General features: G+C 42.3%; 1 protein-coding gene across 3 annotated transcripts in view; it reads right to left on the bottom strand.

Moving 5' to 3' along the window:
- Window positions 1-1096: 1096 nt before the first annotated feature.
- Window positions 1097-20389, bottom strand: part of LOC114892331 (protocadherin alpha-C2) — a 209000-nt gene continuing 189707 nt past the window's right edge. For all 3 annotated transcript variants that reach the window (XM_029217098.1, XM_029217097.1, XM_029217096.1), the window contains one exon: window positions 1097-3779. In XM_029217098.1, the coding sequence (XP_029072931.1) occupies window positions 3469-3779 (311 nt within the window). In that variant the 3' untranslated portion in view covers window positions 1097-3468. The remainder of the gene's footprint in view (window positions 3780-20389) is intronic.

Genomic DNA, 20389 nt, shown 5'->3' with positions numbered 1-20389 from the left:
TCAAAAAACAGATGAGGAGATGAAAGAAAAGGATTCTTAATAATAACTATATATTGAGCATTATGGTGTGCCATTGTGCTGAAACCTTTTTGAGATTATCTCGCTAAATCTTCCCCACAAATCTATAAGGTCTGTATTATAATTATGCGTATTTTGTAGATGATGAAATGGAGGCTGAAGAACTGAGAGGAGTAGTGGCTTGTCCAAGGCTCCCCAGCCAGTAAGTGACAGAGTTAATACCAGTTTATTTTTTTCTATAAGTAGATTCACCATACATCCCAGTTTGCCTGGGCTAGTCCCAGTTTACATCTTGTATCCTGAAGTAATTAGTAATGGTGTCCCCTTACCGTCTCACAAATGAACCTGACAACAAATTTACAGCTGCTCCATCTCAAGATTTCCCAATCTTGGTACTATTGCTTTTGGGGGCTGGAAAATTCTCTGTTGTGAGGGGCTGTCCTGTGCATTATGGGTGTTTGGCAGCATTGCTGGCCTCTACCCTCTAGATGCCAGTAGCCCCCCACCCAAATAACAAACAAAAATGTAACCAGATGTTGCCAAATGTCCCCTGAGGGGCAAAGTTGTTCCTACTTGAGAATTACTGCATCTAAAGCCTATGCTCACAAAAATTTAACTACAGAAGGAAAATACCATCTATTTGCTACAGAACATGTACTATAAGCCTACCTATTACACTAGCTGGCATACACCCTGTACTCAATAAAAGTTAATTTCTTGGGGGCATTATTTGATTTCCCAATTGTAGAGAGGTACAAGGGCTAAACAAACAATGAACAAGATGACTGGAGGGCTCTAGTGATTAAAATTGGTGTGTTGCAATTCTTATTAGAGAAGACTGAAATGGTGTACTGGGAAGTGACCCAGAAACCTCCTGGCTGCCCGTTCTGGTAATATTGTGGAATTTGATTCTTGATTCCATTGGGTGTCATGCCTTAGTAATGAACATAATAGCCAGGGAGACAGCCAGAGAATGATACGGTATGTTTTACACTGCAACCTTCTTCAATCATAATAGCTAATAATAATCAGTGTTCTATTTTCTCCTACTCTTCTTCTTAGAAATGACCACCATTTCTTTCATACCATCATTTTCCATTTATTAGCAATAACAGAGGAAATACCAATAGCACCAATCAAAAATGAATCCATATGACGTGTTTTATCCTTACAGCTGTAATAACTAGTAACTAACATGGACTGGAAAGCACTTTGCAAATGTAAAAGTGCTGTACAGATGCATTATAATTATCATCATTAATAAATTAGCCCAATTCTCCTAGTATTCAAAAGGCACGTAAGGTCAGATACATGGGTTTCAGTGGGGCAAAATGATTACAACCTACAATGATGTAGCAATGGTTCACATGTGTTAGCAATAAGTTTTACCCCATGCAATCCTGCAGAGCTGAAGTTACACACCCTTCAAAAAATGGGAGAATGAAGCTAAAAGCAGACAAAACAGGTTTGAGGTTTTTTGAGATTTAATGCTTTTAATAACAGACTCCTACCTCTTTTATGTTAACTTTTAAAAGATAATATAATTAATCAAACTTCTAAATTGTACATTTTAACAAATTAAAATTTCTTATTTAAGGTGACAGTAAATTTTATTATTCTCTATGAGCTGATATTCCAGATATTGTTAGAATTTCAAAGTATTCTGTAACTTCAAAGAGGTCAGATTGGTAACTTTTGTGCTTGCACACCCTCAGGAAATACCTTCAGTATGCATTCCAGAACTGTTACTAGAGAAAAACAGCTTTAACCATTCCCTTGCCAGCAAGAGTCTTGGCAAGAGACAGCTCTTGGCTGACCATAAATAAAATTCCTTGAATCACCAGTATCTTGATTTAAGAAAGAAATTTTACTGTGTCTTTCATACATAAAAGTTGATTAACAATGGTTAAAAAAACTCTACTGCACTTTTTCACAGGTGTACAAAAGGAAATATAATGGAATTACATTCAACAATAAAGCTTAAAGTTCACTCTAGGTAATAGTTGCAGTAACATTCACATACACAAGCACAGAGTAAATATATATCAGGAGTCTTATAATAGCATACAGCATACATATGGGAGATTGAGCTCAGGTAACATCATAGGTGTTAGCAAGATTAGCAATTCAGAGTGTTATAGAAAAGGAAAACTAAACCAAAGAGAAGGTGTTGGCGATCACACCAAGACAAATCACAGAATTAGAGGATTGGAAAGTCTGCTCACTGTATGTATGAGAAAACAACATTTTTCTTCAATTTCTGGGTCTTGATACAGTTGGTTAGAGAAGGTTGTGTATTCAAAGTGCACATAATTGTTTCTTAGAAAACAGAGAGCGAAAGATCCTTTTATTTAGTAATTAATACATGCAAGAGGCAGCCCCAGAGTGACCTGAAAGAGTAAAGCTGTGATTGGCAGGTGGCCGGTATAATACAGATGTTTCAGGCAATTCTCTTAAAGCACTTCTGTAGCAGCAATGATCATTTAAATGGCTGTAGGCTGAATTCTCTTTCGAGGATAGTTTAGGGGAATTGAATTCATCATATTTCTCTTTAAAGATTTATAGTTATAGATTTTCTCTTTTTTAAATAAATCTATCAACAAACAGCATAAAGTGAGGTGCTGGGGTTTTCTTTTGCTTTTGCATATGTGTTGTCGGAAAAGATTCTGACCTTTTCATAACATTGTGTGCAAAAGAATTTTTAATAAAGTGAGCACAAGGACATATGCAGGAAACACATCAGATCTGCTTCTGTTGCCCTGGTTGGCCCCCTGTTAAACACTGAACTATTGGCTTGTAGGTAAAATGCAGGTTTTAGGTATAATGACACCACAGCCAAGAGACTTAGGGATTCCTAAAGCCTTGTCAATGGGGGGAGTTTTGTCTGCTAGAGGGTGGCCACTGCCTCTTCAGTTGTAAGATTTAGAAAGTCTGGTACCTTTTCGTTTCACATTTCCCATTGTTGATTTGCCTTTGTTTCCCAGCCCTCCTAGTCTAATCTGGCCCATCCCAGCCAACATATTCCCCGGTGGCCACACATACCCAGTGGCCACAGACACTCAAGCTGCTCAATCTCAAAACCTTTCAGCCTGCCCTGAAAGTGTCATCAAGACAGGATCCCCGGAGCACAGGGCAGAGAGTCCAACCTCTCACTGGCGGGGCTGGGAAGCCTCTCCTTTGTGGCGGAGGAGAAAGGAGACTTGGGTCTGCTTTTTAGGTTCTGAAAACAAGCCAGAGTGGAGAGAGAGAGTTAACACCAGACTTAGTAAAGCTTTTAAGACAAAACTTGTTAAATGTGATCTAGACAGACATAGGGAACTTTCTGCAGATTTCTGAGGTCTATAAGAAAGGGCTCACGTGGATAGGAAAAAGGAGTAGGGAGTTGCTACATGGGAGAGATTTGCCATTATTACAAATACTGGCTAAGTGGCTTGTTTCCATTAGATGACCTCACTGGTCACTGTTGTCAGTCGTGCTGTTCCCTTTCTCTTTTTTCTCCTGGGTCTTGTGACCCTTCTTCTTTTTCTTCTTTTTCTTGGTCTCCTCCTTTTTGCCGAAGGTTATGAAGTCACTTTTGTCAATTTGGCTGTTAGTAGGCTCCTGCCGGATGGAGATGATTGCAGGAGATCCTGGGATAATGAATTTGTCTGGCAACTCACCGGGACCAGATTGTTTGGGGTTGCCTGGTCCGTATTTAAAGGTCCAGCTGTTGCTGTTGACACCAGCACCGACTGGAGGGGACACCTCTCCTGCCTCTGGTTCTGCAAGACAAACCATCACAAGTCAGTCACAGAGTCAACATATGCTTTCCATATGCCACACCAGGAGCCTGAACACAGGAGAGGCTGCACAGATGGTCATGGCCCCCATGAAATCGTGAGTTATTTCTTCAAGCCTAGGGCAAGGCCAATGTTTGGAAACGATTTTTTTCACCAGAGGGTCCAGAAATCTAGGTTTCTAGTAACATATTTTTGGTTCTTTGTGAAGAATTTTCTAAAGAATATCTGGTTGTGATTACCCTGCCTGGGAGTGGGGCAGGAAATGTACTGGATTAAAGCAGAATATGCGATAAAGTACCTAGGAATAAATTTAACCAAGAAGACGAAAGACCTGTACCCTGGAAACTTTGCAACATTTATGAAAGAAATTGAAGGAGATAGAAACAAATGGAAAGATATTCCATGCTCATGGATTGGAAGAATTAATATTGTTAAAATGCCCATACTACCCAAAGCAATCTATAGATCCAATGCAATCCTTATCAAAATTCCAATAGCATTTTTCACAGAAATAGAACGAACAATACTAAAATTTGTATGGAACCACAAAAGAACCCAGTAGCCAAAGCATTTTTTAATTTTATTTTTTAGATTTATTTATTTATGCATGCATGCATGCATGCCACATGGCATGTGGGATCTTAATTACCCTACCAGGGATCAAACCTGTGCCCTCTGCAGTGGAAGCATGGAGTCTTAACCATTGGACCACCAGAGAAGCCCCAGCCAAAGAATTCTTGAGAAAGAAGAACAAAGCTGGAGGCACCAAGCTTCTAAACTATATTACAAAGCTATAGTAATGAAAACAGTATGGCATAAAAAGACACACAAATCATGGAAGAGAATACAGAGCCAAAAATAAACTCATGCAAAAACGGTCAGTTAATTTATGGCAAACAAGCCAAGAACATACAATGGGAAAAGGACAGTGTCTTCAATAAATGATGTTAGAAGAAATGGACAGCCACATATAAGAGAATGAAACTGGGCCTCTATCTTACACCATACACAAAAATTAACTCAAAATGGGTTACAAACTTGAACATAAGACCTGAAACCACAGAACTCCTAGAAGAGATCATAAGCAGTAAGCTCTTTACCATCAGTCTTAGCAATGATTTTTTTGAATCTGATAACAAAAGCAACAAAAGCAAAAATAAACAAATGATACTACATCAAACTAAAAGGCTGCTGCACAAAGAAGGAAACCAATGAAATGAAAAGGCAACCTACAGAATGGGAGAAAATATTTTCAAATCCTATATCTGATAAGGGGTTAGTATCCAAAATATATGAAGAAGTCATAGAATTCAATATTAAAAAAACTCCAAACAATCTGATTGAAAAATGGAAAGAAGATCTGAATAGACATTTTTCCAAAGAAGACATACAGATGGCCAACAGGTATGTGAAAAGGTGCTCAATGTCACTAATCATCAGAGAAATACAAATCAAAACCACAATGAGCTATCACCTCACACCTGTTAGAATGGCTGTTATCAAAAAAACTAGAAATAGAAAGTGTTGGTGAGGGTATGGAGAAAAGGGATCCCTTGTCCACTGTTGGTGGGAATGTAAATTGGTGTAGCCACTATGGAAAAGAGTATGGAGGTTCCTCAAAATATTAAAAATAGAGCTAGCATATGATCCAGCAATTCCACTTCTGGGTATATATCCAAAGAAAGCAAAAACACTATCTTGAAAAGATATACGTACCCCCATGTTCACTGCAGCATTATTTACAATAGCAAAGATATGGAAGCAATTTAAGTGTTCATCGATGGATGAATGGATAAAGAAAATGTGATACACACACACACACACAGCTGAATTTTATATATATATATAATTCAGCCATAAAAAAGAATGACATCTTGCCATTTGTGACAACATGAGTGGACCTCAAGGGCATTATGCTAAGTGAAATAAGTCAATATTTAAATATTTGACAAAATAACACCGAGAAAGACAAATACCACATGATCTCACTTATATGTGGAATCTAAAAAAACAAACAAAAAAACAAGCTTATAGATACAGAAAACAGATTGGTGGTTGCTAGATGGTGATGGTGGTAGTGAAGGGTGCCAAAAGGTACAGACTTACAGTTATAAAATAAATAAGTCATGGGATGTAATGTACAGTACGGTAACTACAGTTAATAATACTGTATTGCATATTAGAAAGCTGCTAAGAGAATAGATCTTAAAAGTTCTCATCATAATAAAAAAAATTTTTTGTAACTATATATAGTGAGAGATGTTAGCTAGTCTTATTGTGATAATTTTACTATGTATACAAATAGTAAATCATGTTGTACACCTGGAACTATTATGTGTCAATTATATCTCAATTAAAAATAAAAGATAAGATATACATAGGTACATGTAAAGTATTATAGGACCGAGAGGCAAAAATTATTAACTACACTTGAGAAAGTCAATTGAGATTCCAAGAGAGGTGAAATTTACGCTGAGACTTGAGAAAATGATTATGCATCCACAGGGGTTTCCAGTGCAAGACTTTCCCAAGAGTCTAGTTGGAAGACACACCATAAAGTATACCAATGACTTCTAGAAGAGTAGAGGTCAGAGCTAGAGAAGAAGAGTAATGGTCTGTCTGAGCGAAGTGATCCCAGTGGCCATGACATTGAAACCTTCTGGCATCACAGCAGTGTTCGGTGGAGCCATGGAAAGTTCTGCCAGATAAACAGTTTACATTTGATTGTAGTTTGGGATTCTCTACATTTGCTACTTCCATCTCCTTACCTTCCACCACTTCTCAATCTCCTCTAATTTGGTATCCTTGAGCACTACTTTTCTAACATTATTCATGGCAAGCTCACTGATTATATTACTTCCAAAGCCAGTGGTCACATTTTAGCCTTCATCTTATTGAACTTCTCAGCAGCATTAGTAATCCCCTTCTTGAAACACTTATTTTTTATGAGTTCCGTATCAAACCATTCTCCTGACCACTCTCTATGGCTGTTCTTTGTCAGTCTCCTCGCAGGATCCTCTTTACCTATGTATTGCAGCTTCCTTGGGTTTGGCCCTAGACCTTTTCTTCTTCTTTCTCTTCACTCTCTCCTTTTGGAATCTCAGCCTGTCCATGGGTAAACATACCATCTAAATATGCTGATGAGATACAAATGTATACTTAAAGCCCATAGGTCTCTCCAATCTCATGTATCCAACTGCCTATCTGGTATCTCCTCTTGGCAGTCTCATGGGCAACTCAAACTGAAGGAATCTGAAATCAAACTCATGATTCCTCTCCTCTATTCCCTTCTAAATCTCTCATCTCAATCGATGATATGCCATTCACTCCAATGCTCAAGGCAGAAGCTTCAGAGACATTATTCATTTTTCTCTATTCTTCATTTATAATATACCAACACCTGTCATTTCAGCCTTCTAAACATATCTAGACTTTGTCCTCTTCTCCCCATTTTCACTGCTGCTACCTTTTTTCAGGACACGAGTATCTTGTATGTGAATTACAACAATAGCCTCTTCCTTGTTCAGCCTGCTTCTACTTTTGCCTCTCTCTAACCTTCCACACATAGCCAGAGTCATCTTTATTCCTTAAAGTCTTTCTCCGTTTTTAAAATACTGAAGTATAACATGCACACAGTAAAAATCCTTTAAAAAATAGAAATTATTTTATATCACTCTCCTTGCTTAAAATTATTTGAAGGTTTTCTATTGCCTTGAGAGGAAAAAAAAAAATCAAACTCCTTAACATGGTATACAAAGCCCTTCAATAGCCTGTTATCTTTTATTCTCCAATTTCACCTACAAGTGTCTCTCTTACCACTATCCTCCAGCCACACAGGTTTTCTTTCAATTCCTCAACATCCCTTGGGATTGTTTTTGCCTCAAAATCTGTACACATACGGCTTCTTTTTGCCTAGAATGGTCTCCCCTCCATGCTTAGCATGACTCCTCATTCTTCAAGTCTGTGCTTAATTGAAACCTCTTCAGAGAGGTATTCTATGACCATCCTAGCCAAGCAGCACCCCCTTTACCTCTATCTCTATCACTGTAAGGTCCAGAGAAGCAGAAAATACGTATTTATTTTTGAATGTTTAAAAAAATTTTTACTGGAGTACAGTTGATTTACAGTGTTGTGTTTCAGGTGTACAGCAAAGTGAATCAGTTATACATACACATATATCCACTCATTTTTTTTTAGATTCTTTTCCCATATACGCCAGAGTATTGAGTACGTTCCCTGTGCTATACAGCAGGTTCTTTTTAGTAATCTATTCTATAAGAAAATATAACTGTTTTATTCACCAATGTGTAGCCAGTGTCTAGCACAATTCCTGGCCCATAACAGGTGTTTGATAAATACTTGCTGGATGGATGAATGAAAGGATTGATGTGAGAAATGGAAGTGGTGCCCACTCCTTAGCAGATCAAATAAGTTTCCATTGCCACACTTTGGAGTCCCTAAAGACAACCAGGAAATGCATGTGAAGTGCTGAGACGGACTCCAGCACAATGAAAGAGCTCAATAAATGGAATCACACATGGGCAACTATACATGGCGCAGCTCTCAGGGCTAGGATGGCAGGGTAAGGATATTGCAAATTTAGTCCAAATACCAGCAGACTGTAGGGAAAGGGAGTAAGAGAGTTTCTTTTCTCTCATAAACCCCTTTGCTACACCATGCTTCCCCTGGCAGAGCTGACACTATAGCTCTTTGGACATAGGGCTATAGATATTTTTTCTCTGAGACTGATTTCTTTGATTCGTCTAAGATAATCAAATCTGCAATTGACCTCAGCCAGAATCTGCCTGTTGACCTTTCAAATACAGGCCCTGCCCCTGAGAGACTGAGACAAAAGGGAGAAATGCAATTAAAAGCCTCTGACTTGGCGTCTAGGAGAACTGGGTTTCAACACCACTCTGTAGTCCTTTAGTTGCTCTCACAGAGTCCAGGATGGAAAATTTTCTGACCACAGCCAGGACTCTGTATGAGGCCTTTAGGACTGTCATCTGGAGATGCAGAGTTCAGAGATATTTTTATCTGGCAGAGTTAAAGGACCTTAATGGCCGTGCCTATAGGCGGAGGGAGCCTCTCACAGCAGGATCCCTAAGAGTTGATGAGTTCTTTTACGTGTCACTGAGCTTCTTCGGCCTTGGCTGGGAGTCTAGGTTGGGTCTGATTCAGCCTCCACTCCAAGAAGAATTCAGGTGCCTCCTCCTCATATTCAGCTTCTGCAGAGCAGAACAAGATCTGGTTTCCCCAGTGCCTCCCGGATCCTTGTACCCAACCTGTTCTGGCTGATGTGTGTGCGAACATCTCTGAGGGTTCATTCAGGTGAAATAATATCTTAAGGCTGTGACAAACAACGTTTACTGACCTCCTAAATCTGAGTCCCTTTTGGCCAAGAGCACTGAAGCCCTTGGCCTGCTTCGCTTATAGAATGCTGTGACTTTGGGGCAGAATCAAGGAGATACTCCTTGATGAGAGTATCTCATGAGAAAGATGAAAAAGGAAGATGAGGAAAAGATGAGAAAGGAAGATGAACCTTTTCTACCCCTAACCCCAGCCCAGGGCCAGTCTCAGGTCAGTCAAGGGAATGTTTCTTCTTTCAGTGCTGTCTCCCTCTCCCGCTCCTGGGACCTCCCACAGGTCCCCTCCCCTCTGCTCCCAGGGACCCAGCTCACTGGCTCACAAAGACAAGACTGAGATGCAGCCATGACCCAAATGAATGGATCTATTACAGCCTGGAAAGAGGACTTCTGAGAGACATCAAGCGGCGGAGGATCAGCCCTTCCCCGACATTCAGATTACAACCCAATGGAATTTGGAAGTTTAATAGAGTATGATCATAATTATAGTAAAAGGTTTTGCCTTTTTTTTTAATTGGCTGATTTCTCCACAGTAGGTATACATGTAAAAATATGAACAACATACACTTTTTGTTTTACAAAGGCATGCAGATCTACAGCTTTAAAAACTGCCCTATGGGGGTAGCTGACCACTTCACCTAATCCAATAACCCACTTTAGGCATTTCCCTTAGACACTGCCCAGGGTCTTTTGGGCAACATTCCCTACTTTCTTCTTTCATTCTAAACGAACTCTGGATGGAGTTTAGCCTCGGTGACTGGGAACAATTGAGCTGGAGGCTTTGCCAGTGCAGATGCCAGGGAAGGTCCTGAAGATTGTGAAGCAAATGCCAGACTTGTAAACCTACCCCCAACCCCTATTCTAATCTGCTCCTGACAATCAGCCAAGGCCAGGAGAGGTTTATCTGATTTACACAGACTTCCCCTAACGAAACAACCCACAGTCATTTTGACCAAGAATAGTACTTTCAGGAAAGTTTTTAGAGGGGCAAGCCTGGAGAATGTTGGAGGATTTTTAATCTTCGTTTCCTCTCCTCCTCTCGCTTTGCTCTTCTGAACTTGAGGGCTTGCCCTGGTTCTATCACTTAATGGTACATAGTCCTGGGCAATTTACATAAACGACTCTGAGCCTCAGTTGCCTCAGGCATAAAATGGAGGTGATCACCTTCCTGTCTTCATCAGGGTTATGAATTAGGTAACATTTACTCTGCCTTCCTATGTGCTAGGCACTGGGCTAGGCAGATCTGCATATGCTATACAATTTTTACTCCTCACAAGAACCATAGGAAGTAGATATTGCCAATATCCATGTCTGCTTTATAGATATGTTGGTTTTATAAATGAAGAGACTGAGGACCAATCGTCACAGGGTTACTAACTGGTGGAGTCTGGGACTCAAATCTAGGTAGTCTCACTCCAGTTACGAACGAGACCCACATTCTGGGCTGTATATGAAGGCCCTTTGAAAACCCTGAAGCATTATACAAATATAGCAATGGCTCTGGCTACATCTGTTTAGTCATCATTTGGGAGACGGCGATGCAGGCAGGAGCCTCTAAGAAAGAATCAATAGAAAGAAGTGTGGAGGTGGGGGGAGGGGTGGGGCTGCGGGAGTGAGTGCTCAGCTCTGGAAAATCGCAGCCCAGCTGGCAGGTTGCAGCCCTCCCCTTCGCTTCCCATTCATCCCTTTGTTACCATCTCTGGGATTCTGGTGCTGAGGTTAATAAAGAGCTTCCAGAAAACCCATCATTTTGATTAAAGCGGGGGACCATCTTGCCAGACAGCACTCTGGAGCCTGCCTACCGCCCACTCCGCTAGGTTCGTTTACATGATGATTACAGCCGTTTCCGGCCCCACCAGACAGCTCCCCTGGACTGCTTGTTCTCCGGCGCGGGCTGCTGCTTCTGCTGCTGCCTCTGGCCGCGCAGGGGAGGGGAGGGTTAGGGCACGGAAGGCTGTGCAGATTCTGGGTTTGCAAGTGAACACCCAGGCTTTCTGCACAGGGACACCTCGCTTCTCCTGGACTCCTTTCCCACCCCGCCAGCCACTGCGGCCCTTCAAGCAGCTCCAATTTCATTTGAGCCTTCTGTGGCTTTGAGCAACCATTTCTTCTGTGTGTGTGTGTCTTTCTCTCTCTGTCTCTCCCTCTCTTTCTCTACCAGAACTTGGCAGATTGTAGAATTATACACGCTCAGACCAAGACGCAAAAAGCATCTGCCATCAAACCCACTGAAAGACCAGGATGTAAAACATATCTCGCTCCCTCCCCACCCCCTATCCCACCATCTGTATGGTTTGTGGACTGCTTGGACAAGCTCCGCCTCCTCTCCCTCACTCGATCCTTTATGAACTGGGCAAAGTAAATCTGAGTAATTACAGCCCACAAAACACAGGAGAATGATGGCTGGAAACCCAAATCCTGTCCAGGATCAGAGACAGGGAAAGAAAGCTAAAACCACCTGGGCATTTCCCCACTGCTTCTTAGTCCTTCAGTTGACAGTGGAAAGAATTTTCCATGGAAACAGGGGAATGTAAAAATATACTCCCTGTTCTTTTTAAGACTTTAGGCCCTATAATCAGAATACTAGGCTTAAATCTGGCTACATCATGTAAATTACGTGATGTTTAGCAAATTAATTATCTCTGGGCCTCAGTTTTCATGTGTAAAGGAATAATACCATCCACCTCATAGGGTTGTTACAGGATTATATGTAATTATCCTTAGAGAGCATATAGCACAGTGCCTAACATAAAGTAAAAGCTCACCACATTTTACCTGTTAGTAAGATCAGAGTAGCAGAAGATTCACTAGTTTAAGGAATATCAATCGATTGCTTATTATGGGCCAGGTACTTTCTTAGGCACTTTATTAAACACTTTGCATATACATACATTTTATATATATATTATAAAATATATATATTTTTAAGATTTCCATTTTATAGATAAGGAAAGTGAAGGCTTAAATTACCGCAAGATTGTCTGCCCTGAATCAAACAGTGATTTGGTAATAAAGCTGAAAAATTATTCCTGTACTGACTCCTCAGCTCAATATTAGAATTATGACTTTTTTTTACTTCTATTGAAGCCTTGGGGATGGGGGAGAAGACAGAGCTGAGCTGATTCACAGGCCTAGCATCCTGATCCCTACAGTAGCTGGGAAGGGATGGTGTGTGTGTGTGATCAGAAGGTAGGCTTGGTGATGGGGAACTAATCCGATAGCCACTCCCCAGAGGCTGCCACTTCTGGGTGTTTCACCCGCTTAGGGTGGGTTGAGTGAGCTGGAAGAAGACTGTGTGGCTGTTTGGTGCCTCAGGCCACAGCTGGGCTAATTTTCAGTAATCTTGGAGCGGAAGAGATAAATACAGTGGCATATTTTTAAAGCCACAGCTCTTGCTTTGTGCCCAAAATAACTCTGCCATTTCTAGGTTGACTATAAAGACACCACGTGCTGAGAACCCAGATTCAAAAATTGGAATGGCTGGTCTCAAATCTTCCTAGCTCTCCACAGCCAGCTAAAAAAACAAAATAAAATAACATTTCTTCTTTCTGTGACCCCGTCACCTAGGAGGGCTCAGGCTGCATGGTTTTCTCTACCTTATTTTCTCTACCTTATTTCTCTACCTACTCGTCACTAAAGTCCTCCAGGGTCTTGGGAGGGCAATTTCTGCTTACAATGTCCCCTGCCCCAGCTGCTGTTATAAGCTGGGGTAGCAGAATGCTTAAAATGAACGTTTGGGGGTCACACATTTTGAGTTGGATCTCAGCCTTAGCACTTATTTGTTGTGTAACCTTGAGCAAGTCACTCGGCCTCTGAGTATTCTTTCACATGTAAAACAAAGATAACAATGTCCATCTAATGGGATTGCGATCATTAAAAAGAGACAATGCTCATAAATCACACAGAATAACATTTGGCATGCAGAAGCCGACATAGAGGATACGTATTATTACTATGCGGTAGTCCTCTAAGGAACCTGAATCCTCTAACAACTGATTCCTGGTTGCAGTACTTCCAGAAACTATTTTCCAGGGGCCCTCCTCCCATCAGGCTCTGCCCCTCCCAGGGATCATTAAAACTGGCTAGCTGTGAGTCTTCCAGCTTAGAAACAGTTGCTAGGTAGGGAGCCATGCTCCAGAGCCCTCAGAAACACGCAGGAAGGAGGCAGCTCAGGCAAGGTGGACAGCACCCTGGATTAGGTATCAAAAGCCATGGGTTCAAATTGCAGCTCCACGATTCCGCTTACTAGTCTTTTCTACTGCAGCGTTTGGGTGACAGTGACTTGTAGTTTCTTTATCTGTAAAATGGATATAGTAGCTACCTCCCAGAGGCATTGTTATCCATTCAACTAAATTTATTTATTATGTACAATAAATCAGACATGGTGCTAGGAATTAGGTGCATTGTTATCCGTTCAACTAAATTTATTTATTATGTACAATAAATCAGACATGGTGCTAGGAATTAGGGTATAGGGTTATGAAGAATACTTGGACAGGTACCCTGCCCTCAAAGAGTTACAGTGTAGAAAAAGACAAGTAAATGAATAAATACAATATTGTTTTAAGGAATAAACAAGGTAGAGAAACTCTGACATCTTTATGGCATTAAGCTCTCTAGAGAGTGTGTGCAGAGGTTAAGAGCACAAGAGCCTTGCTTCAGATCCTGGCCCCAACATTTACTAGACAGATGTGTGACCTTACTTAACCCTAGGTGTCTCAGTTTCCTAAGCATTAAAATGGGTATAAGAATAGACTTATCTCTGTGGGTGGTTATACAGATTAAAGGAGTTAATACATGTAAAGTGTTTAGAACAATACTTGGCTTGAGTGCACAAAACATGGTTTAAGTGCTCAATGCAGGTGAGCTATTACTGTTATTATTCACAAGTAAATTCTCTCCTTTCCGTGCTCCAGTATTCTCAACCCTGAGGGCTAAGTCCCTTGAAGATGGTGTCACTGAGTTTAAGTGACAGAGAGGTGGGGGATAGAGGGAGTGTATAACAAGTGCAGTCAACCCCAGATAAGAGAGCACCAATTTGATATGTTCATACCCTATAACCAATAATCCCACTTCTGAAAATTTATTCTATATAATACTAGGAGCGCAAAATATATATGTATAAGAATGTGGGGACTTCCTGGTGGTCCAGTGGGTAAGACTCCATGCTCCCAATGCAGGGGGCCCGGGATCAATCCCTGGTTGGGGAACTAGGTCTCACATGCACGCCGCAACTAAGAGATTCCTCATGCAGCAACTAAAGATCCCGCGTGCCGCAACAAAGACCAGGCACAGCCTAAATAAATAAATAAATATTTAAATAATAAAAAAAAAAGAATGTGTAAGTTGTTTAAAAAACGAATAGGGACTTCCCTGGTGGTCCAGTGGTTAAGAATCTGCCTTCCAATGCAGGGAACGTGGGGTCGATCTCTGGTCAGGGAACGAAGACCCCACATGCCGTGGGGAAACTAAACCTGCCTGTCACAATTAGAGAGCCCGCACACCGCAACTACTGAACCCGTGTGCCGCCTCTCAACTAGAGAGAGGCCTGTGTGCCACAAGGAAGAGCCTGCGTGCCACAACGAAAGATACTGCATGCCGCAACTAAGACCTGATGCAGCCAAACAAATATTTTTTAAAAACCATATATACCAATGGGAAACTGGATAAATAACATAATATAGACATACAACACTGTATGCCCTTATTAAAGAAGAATGAGGCAGGTCTACATGTAGTGACTTGGAAAGGTATTTGTTAAAAAATAAAAACAAGCTATATACTAATATGCATGATATTATCCCATTTTGCTTTTTGAAAGCCTACATATTTTTAATAGACATAGAAAAAACATTCATACATCAATTACATAATTAAAAATTAATTTGAAAAATATTTGGAAGAGTGAACCCTGGTGTAAACTCTGGACTCGGGGTGACAGTGATGTGTCAGCATAGATTCATCAACTGTAACAAATGCACGCTCTGGTGCTGGTTAACAATAGTGGTGGAGCCTGGGCAGGTGTGAGGACAGGAGCTTACGGGAACTCTCTGTACTTTCCACTCAATTTTGCTATGAACCGAAAACTGCTCTAAAGAAATAAAGTTTATTAATTAAAAAATATATTTGAAGCATACAGACAAAACTGTTAATGGTGGTTGCCTCACTAAAGGGGAGTGGAATGGAGGAAAACTTGAATATTTTCACATAAATGATGCTGTACTGTTTAATATTTACATCAACAATGTAACTGCGTATTATTTTATAATACAGTACTTTAAACTTTACAGTACAAAAAATCTGGGGGATACACACTAAGCTCTTGGTAGTGGATGACTGAAGTAAGGGAGGAAGGTGCTACCCATTTTTTAAATTAATTAATTATGGGTTTCCCTGGTGGCACAGTTGTTGAGAGTCCGCCTGCCGATGCAGGGGACACGGGTTCGTGCCCCGGTCCGGGAGGATCCCACATGCCGCGGAGCGGCTGGGTCCGTGAGCCATGGCCGCTGAGCCTGCGCGTCCAGAGCCTGTGCTCCACGACGGGAGAGGCCACAACAGTGAGAGGCCCGCATACCGCAAAAAAAAAAAAAAAAAAAAAAAACTAGCTCAAAAACTAGCTGAGGCAAAATGTCACTGCCCCAGGTAGCCTGCACCCAGGACCAGCTACATAATTTGCAGGGTCCACTACAAAATGAAAATGGGGGGCCCCTTGTAAAAAATGATTAAGAACTTCAAGGCGGTGAGAGCATAGTATTAAACCAAACAGGGCATTTTCCAAGTGCCAGGCCCCATGCAGCAGCCTTGCCTGGACCCCAGAGCCCACCGCCGGGCTCCTCCTTCAGTGCCGCAACCTGACAGTGACTCTTCACAGTGGTCTCACCCTGCCTGTCCCACCTGAAACTGGGTGAGGCATCACCATGTCACTCAGTGAGAGCACTGCGTCTGGTTTTCGTTAGGTTTTCACATTTTCTCTTCTCTGTCTTCCCCCCCACCCCGTACTTTGTCACAATCTGCTCTTCTTAAGATTTAGCAGCAATCCCAGGCTCTCCGTTGCTGTGTCCCTTTGCAGCCTTGAGCAACCATTTCTAGACAAACCGTGATATCTCTGCACTGAGGGTGTAAAACGGAGGTGCTGTCAGAATACTGCAGGGAGGAAGGCAGGAGAATGAGTGTCGTCGGGGAGAACCCTCTCCACCACCACCACCCTACGACTCTGTGCACCCTAAGACCATTCCATTTCATCTAGCAAAGACGTTGTGAATCCTATATACTATGTGCCAAGTATTGTGCTAAGTGCCAGGTGTATTAAACTGAGAAAATAGTAACGTGAGCTAAGCATTGTGCTAAGCATTTCACAGGCATCATCTCACTTAATCCTTAGAGCAGCCTACAGTCTTTCCTTTTATACACATTAATAAATCTGAGGCACAATGATGAAGCTGTACCACAGGGAGCTGAGGCACTGTGCAATGCCATGCTGCCTCCCTTAAAAAGCTAACACAGGCAAAGTTTAAACAAGCCTTCCCTTCACGCTCCACATTTTCTTAGACACGATCAAACCAAGTCCAGCAGAGTTACCTAAGAACATTTCCAAGGCCACGCCTTTTTACAAAAATGCTGCATTCATCACCCTCTTGGTCCCACATTTCTAGACACTCAACATTTCTAATCCCTGATTTAGGTGGAGGAAAACACTAGGTTGATAGCTTATGAATTTGTCTTGACACATTACAGGATGATTTTTGCAGATTCAGTAGAGCTAAGGAGGCTCAATAGAGGCTCCTTTCTTAAAAACAAACAAACAAACCTGGTGGCTCTCCACTGCCAGCAACCGAATGAAAGTTCTAATTCTTTAGCAGGATTGTTAAAGCCAACAAAATCTGACTCCAGTCCAGCTTTCTGATCTCATTTCCCAACAGTCCTCCACCTTACCCGGCCCATCAAATGCACTCATTCTGTTCACCCAGAATATGCCTTCTGGGTTTAAGGCTCACACACGTGCATGTATTGTTCCCTTTGTCTGGAACTCTCTTTCTTCCCGCATTCTATGTACCATCCTTCAATACCCAGTATTGAATGCCACATACTCTTTGATCTGGTCCCCTAAATTCCCAATTCCATCTTCTGGGCTCCCACAATATCTAACATTCATGGTTGCTGAGGGAGGGTTTGGGCCCTGTGAAAACAATTAAAGAGGTCCTTATCAGGAAAGATGAACCAGCTGACCATATTTACATGGAGTTTGCATGGATTACAACATAGATAGACTCTGGGTCCCATTCTGGACCGACAAGCTTCCTTATTGGACCTGCCTATACGTGGCACTATTACGGTCCTGACACTGTAATATTTCCACCTTATTTCTTTACATTTCTGTCTCCCCCACTAGATGATGAGGACAGGACTGTGTTATATTTAGTATCGTATTCGCATCACCTAGAACAAAGACTGGCTATAAGTAGGTACTTAACAAATGTTTGTTTAATGACTATAGGAAGTTCCAACCAAATTCTACACTGAAGCCAAGCCAAGGAGAGTACCCTTGGATAGGATAGTCTAATACTTTATGTGTGTGTGTGTGTGTGTGTGTGTGTGTGTATGTGTGTGCGTGTGAGAGAGAGGGAGAGGGAGAGGGAAGGAGGGAGGAAGAGAGAGGATATGAATGAATGAATGAATGAAGGGGTATTTTAAAAGAGAATGCTTCTAGTGGTGGTGGTTAATGGTAAAGTTCTAGGGACCTGCCTGTTAGGTGAGTTTTGTGATGATCTTCCTAGTGCCCTTCAAATCACAACCATTTAGAAGGCTAGTATCTGGGCTTCCCTGGTGGCGCAGTGGTTGAGAGTCCGCCTGCCGATGCAGGGGACACGGGTTCGTGCCCCGGTCTGGGAAGATCCCACATGCCGCGGAGCGGCTGTGCCCGTGAGCCATGGCCGCTGAGCCTGCGCATCCAGAGCCTGTGCTCCGCAACGGGAGAGGCCACAACAGTGAGAGGCCCGCGAACCACAAAAAAAAAAAATAGAAGGCTAGTATCTTGGAGGCAAGGTTGTGACCCTGAGTGAGAAAAGACCAAGGAAACTAATTTATATCTCTAAGGCCCAGAATTAGAGAGAGCACACTGAAAAGCTCATCTTCCCTACAGAAATTTCCCCAAGGCAGATACTTAGAATCAATTTATACTCGGTCCAACAGAGGGAAATTGACATGACACTGATCATTGACTAAACACAACCCCACTGGCTGCAGTCTGAGGGACAGCGGTCGGATCCACATCTTAGTGACACAAGGAGCCTCTAGGGGATGCTGGCCTCCAAGGAGAACCTTCCATGGGTCTCATGGCTAGTCATTGTCAGAGGCAAGAGGGTGATTTAGTCTCCAGTCAGAGCTGCTGAGTGCCGAGATGCTCCAGGCTTTGGAAGTGCTTAGCCTGTTAGGATCTCAAGGAGGTAGCCAGTATGAGAAGAGGTATGTTATGCAAAATGCTCCTAAAAAACAAACAAACAAATCCTGAATACATGTGTATCCACAGAATTGGCCTACACAGAATTGGCCTACAACCACCCTGCCCCTGACACAGGAGGCATCCCTGAGGAAAAGTCAGATTTAGAAATAGTGACTGACTTTTTTGCTAGCTACCATGCCCTTTATTCATTTATTTATTTTATTTTAAAATATTTAGTGTTTTGGTTGCGCCGCGCGGCATGTGGGATCTTAGTTCTGCGACCAGGGATCAAACCCGCTCCCCACCCCCCCACCCCTGCATTTGAAGCATGGAGTCCTAACCACTGGACTGCCAGGGAATTCCCTGGATTGTGTTTCCTGACTGCGCCAAATTAGCATCAACAGTTACTGTTCTTTCATGACATACCTCTTACCTAATTAATTCTCTTTCTCTGCTCTAGCTCAGCCAATCGAACCAGGACAGTTCCCCTTCCTCACTAAGGGAGAGGTCTGCCATTCTTGATTTTCTTCCCTTGCATTGCTAGAGGCCCTGTGGTATTCTTCCCTTGCATTGCTAGAGGCCCTGTGGTATTCTCCAGAACTTCTTTACCAATAATAAGCCTGACTCTGAACTTTGATTTCCTCAGGTGGCCCCATGCATCGATTCCTAATTAGCTAATTCCTAACTCCTGGAGAGAAAGCGGGTGATGCATGTGTCTCCAGCAAACTTCTGGCAATTAACAGCTTTTAAAAGGCTTTTAAAGTCTAGTCCACACTGACTACACCCTCTTCAGGGTCCTAATATGAACCTTATTTTACCTTCGTCTCTACTGAAATTTACACACAGACACACACAGCCACTGCTGCCTGCACATAAATGACTCTGAGGTAGGCAGGATAATGGTGCCCCAGAGATGCCCAGGTCCTAACTCCTGAAACCTGTGAATATGTTATGTTACATGGTAAAAAAAGACTTTGCAGATGTGATTAAATTAAGGATCTTGTGCTAGAGTGATTATCCTGGATTATCTAGGTGGGCCCAATGTAATCGCAAGGGTCCTTACGAGGGAAAGAGGGAGGCAGGGGAGTCAGAGTGAGATTAGCAGATGCTGCGTAGCTGGCTTTGAAGATGGAGCAAGGAGCCACTAAGCCCAGAAATGAAGGCAGCCTGAGAGCTGGAAGACAAGGAAAAAGGTCCTCCCCTAGAGCCTCCAGAAGGAATGCAGCCCTTCCAACACACTGATTTTTTTTTTTTTTTTTGGCTGCTTTTTGGGTGGGTCTTCGTTGCTGCACGCGGGCTTTCTCTAGTTGCAGTGAGCGGGGGCTACTCTTCGTTGTGGTGTGCAGGCTTCTCACTGCGGTGGCTTCTCTTGTAGCAGAGCTCAGGCTCTAGGCACGCGGGCCTCAGCAATTGTGGCTCGCAGGCCCTAGAGCGCAGGCTCAGTAGTTGTGGCGCACGGGCGCGGTATGTGGGATCGTCCCGGACCAGGGCTCAAACCCGTGTCCCCCTCATTGGCAGGCGGATTCTTAACCACTGTGCCACCAGGGAAGCCCCAACATGCTGATTTTTAACCCAGCGAAACCCATTTTGGACTTCTGGTTTCCAGAACTATAAGGTAATACATTTGTATTGTTTTAAATCACCCAGTTTGTGGTCATTCGTTATGGCAGCCCTAGAAACTAATACAGATTTTGGTATCTGGAAGTGGTGTGTTGCTGTTACAAATAAGTAAAAATGTAAAAGTGGCTTTGGAATTGGGCAGTGGGCAGAGACTGGAGGGCTTTGAG

The sequence above is a fragment of the Monodon monoceros genome, unplaced genomic scaffold (genome assembly GCF_005190385.1).
Source record: "Monodon monoceros isolate NGI ecotype Baffin Bay Population unplaced genomic scaffold, NGI_Narwhal_1 Super_Scaffold_12, whole genome shotgun sequence".
Classification (NCBI taxonomy): domain Eukaryota; kingdom Metazoa; phylum Chordata; class Mammalia; order Artiodactyla; family Monodontidae; genus Monodon; species Monodon monoceros.
Note: the sequence above shows the minus strand (reverse complement) of the source record. Positions and strands in the feature narration are given on the sequence as shown.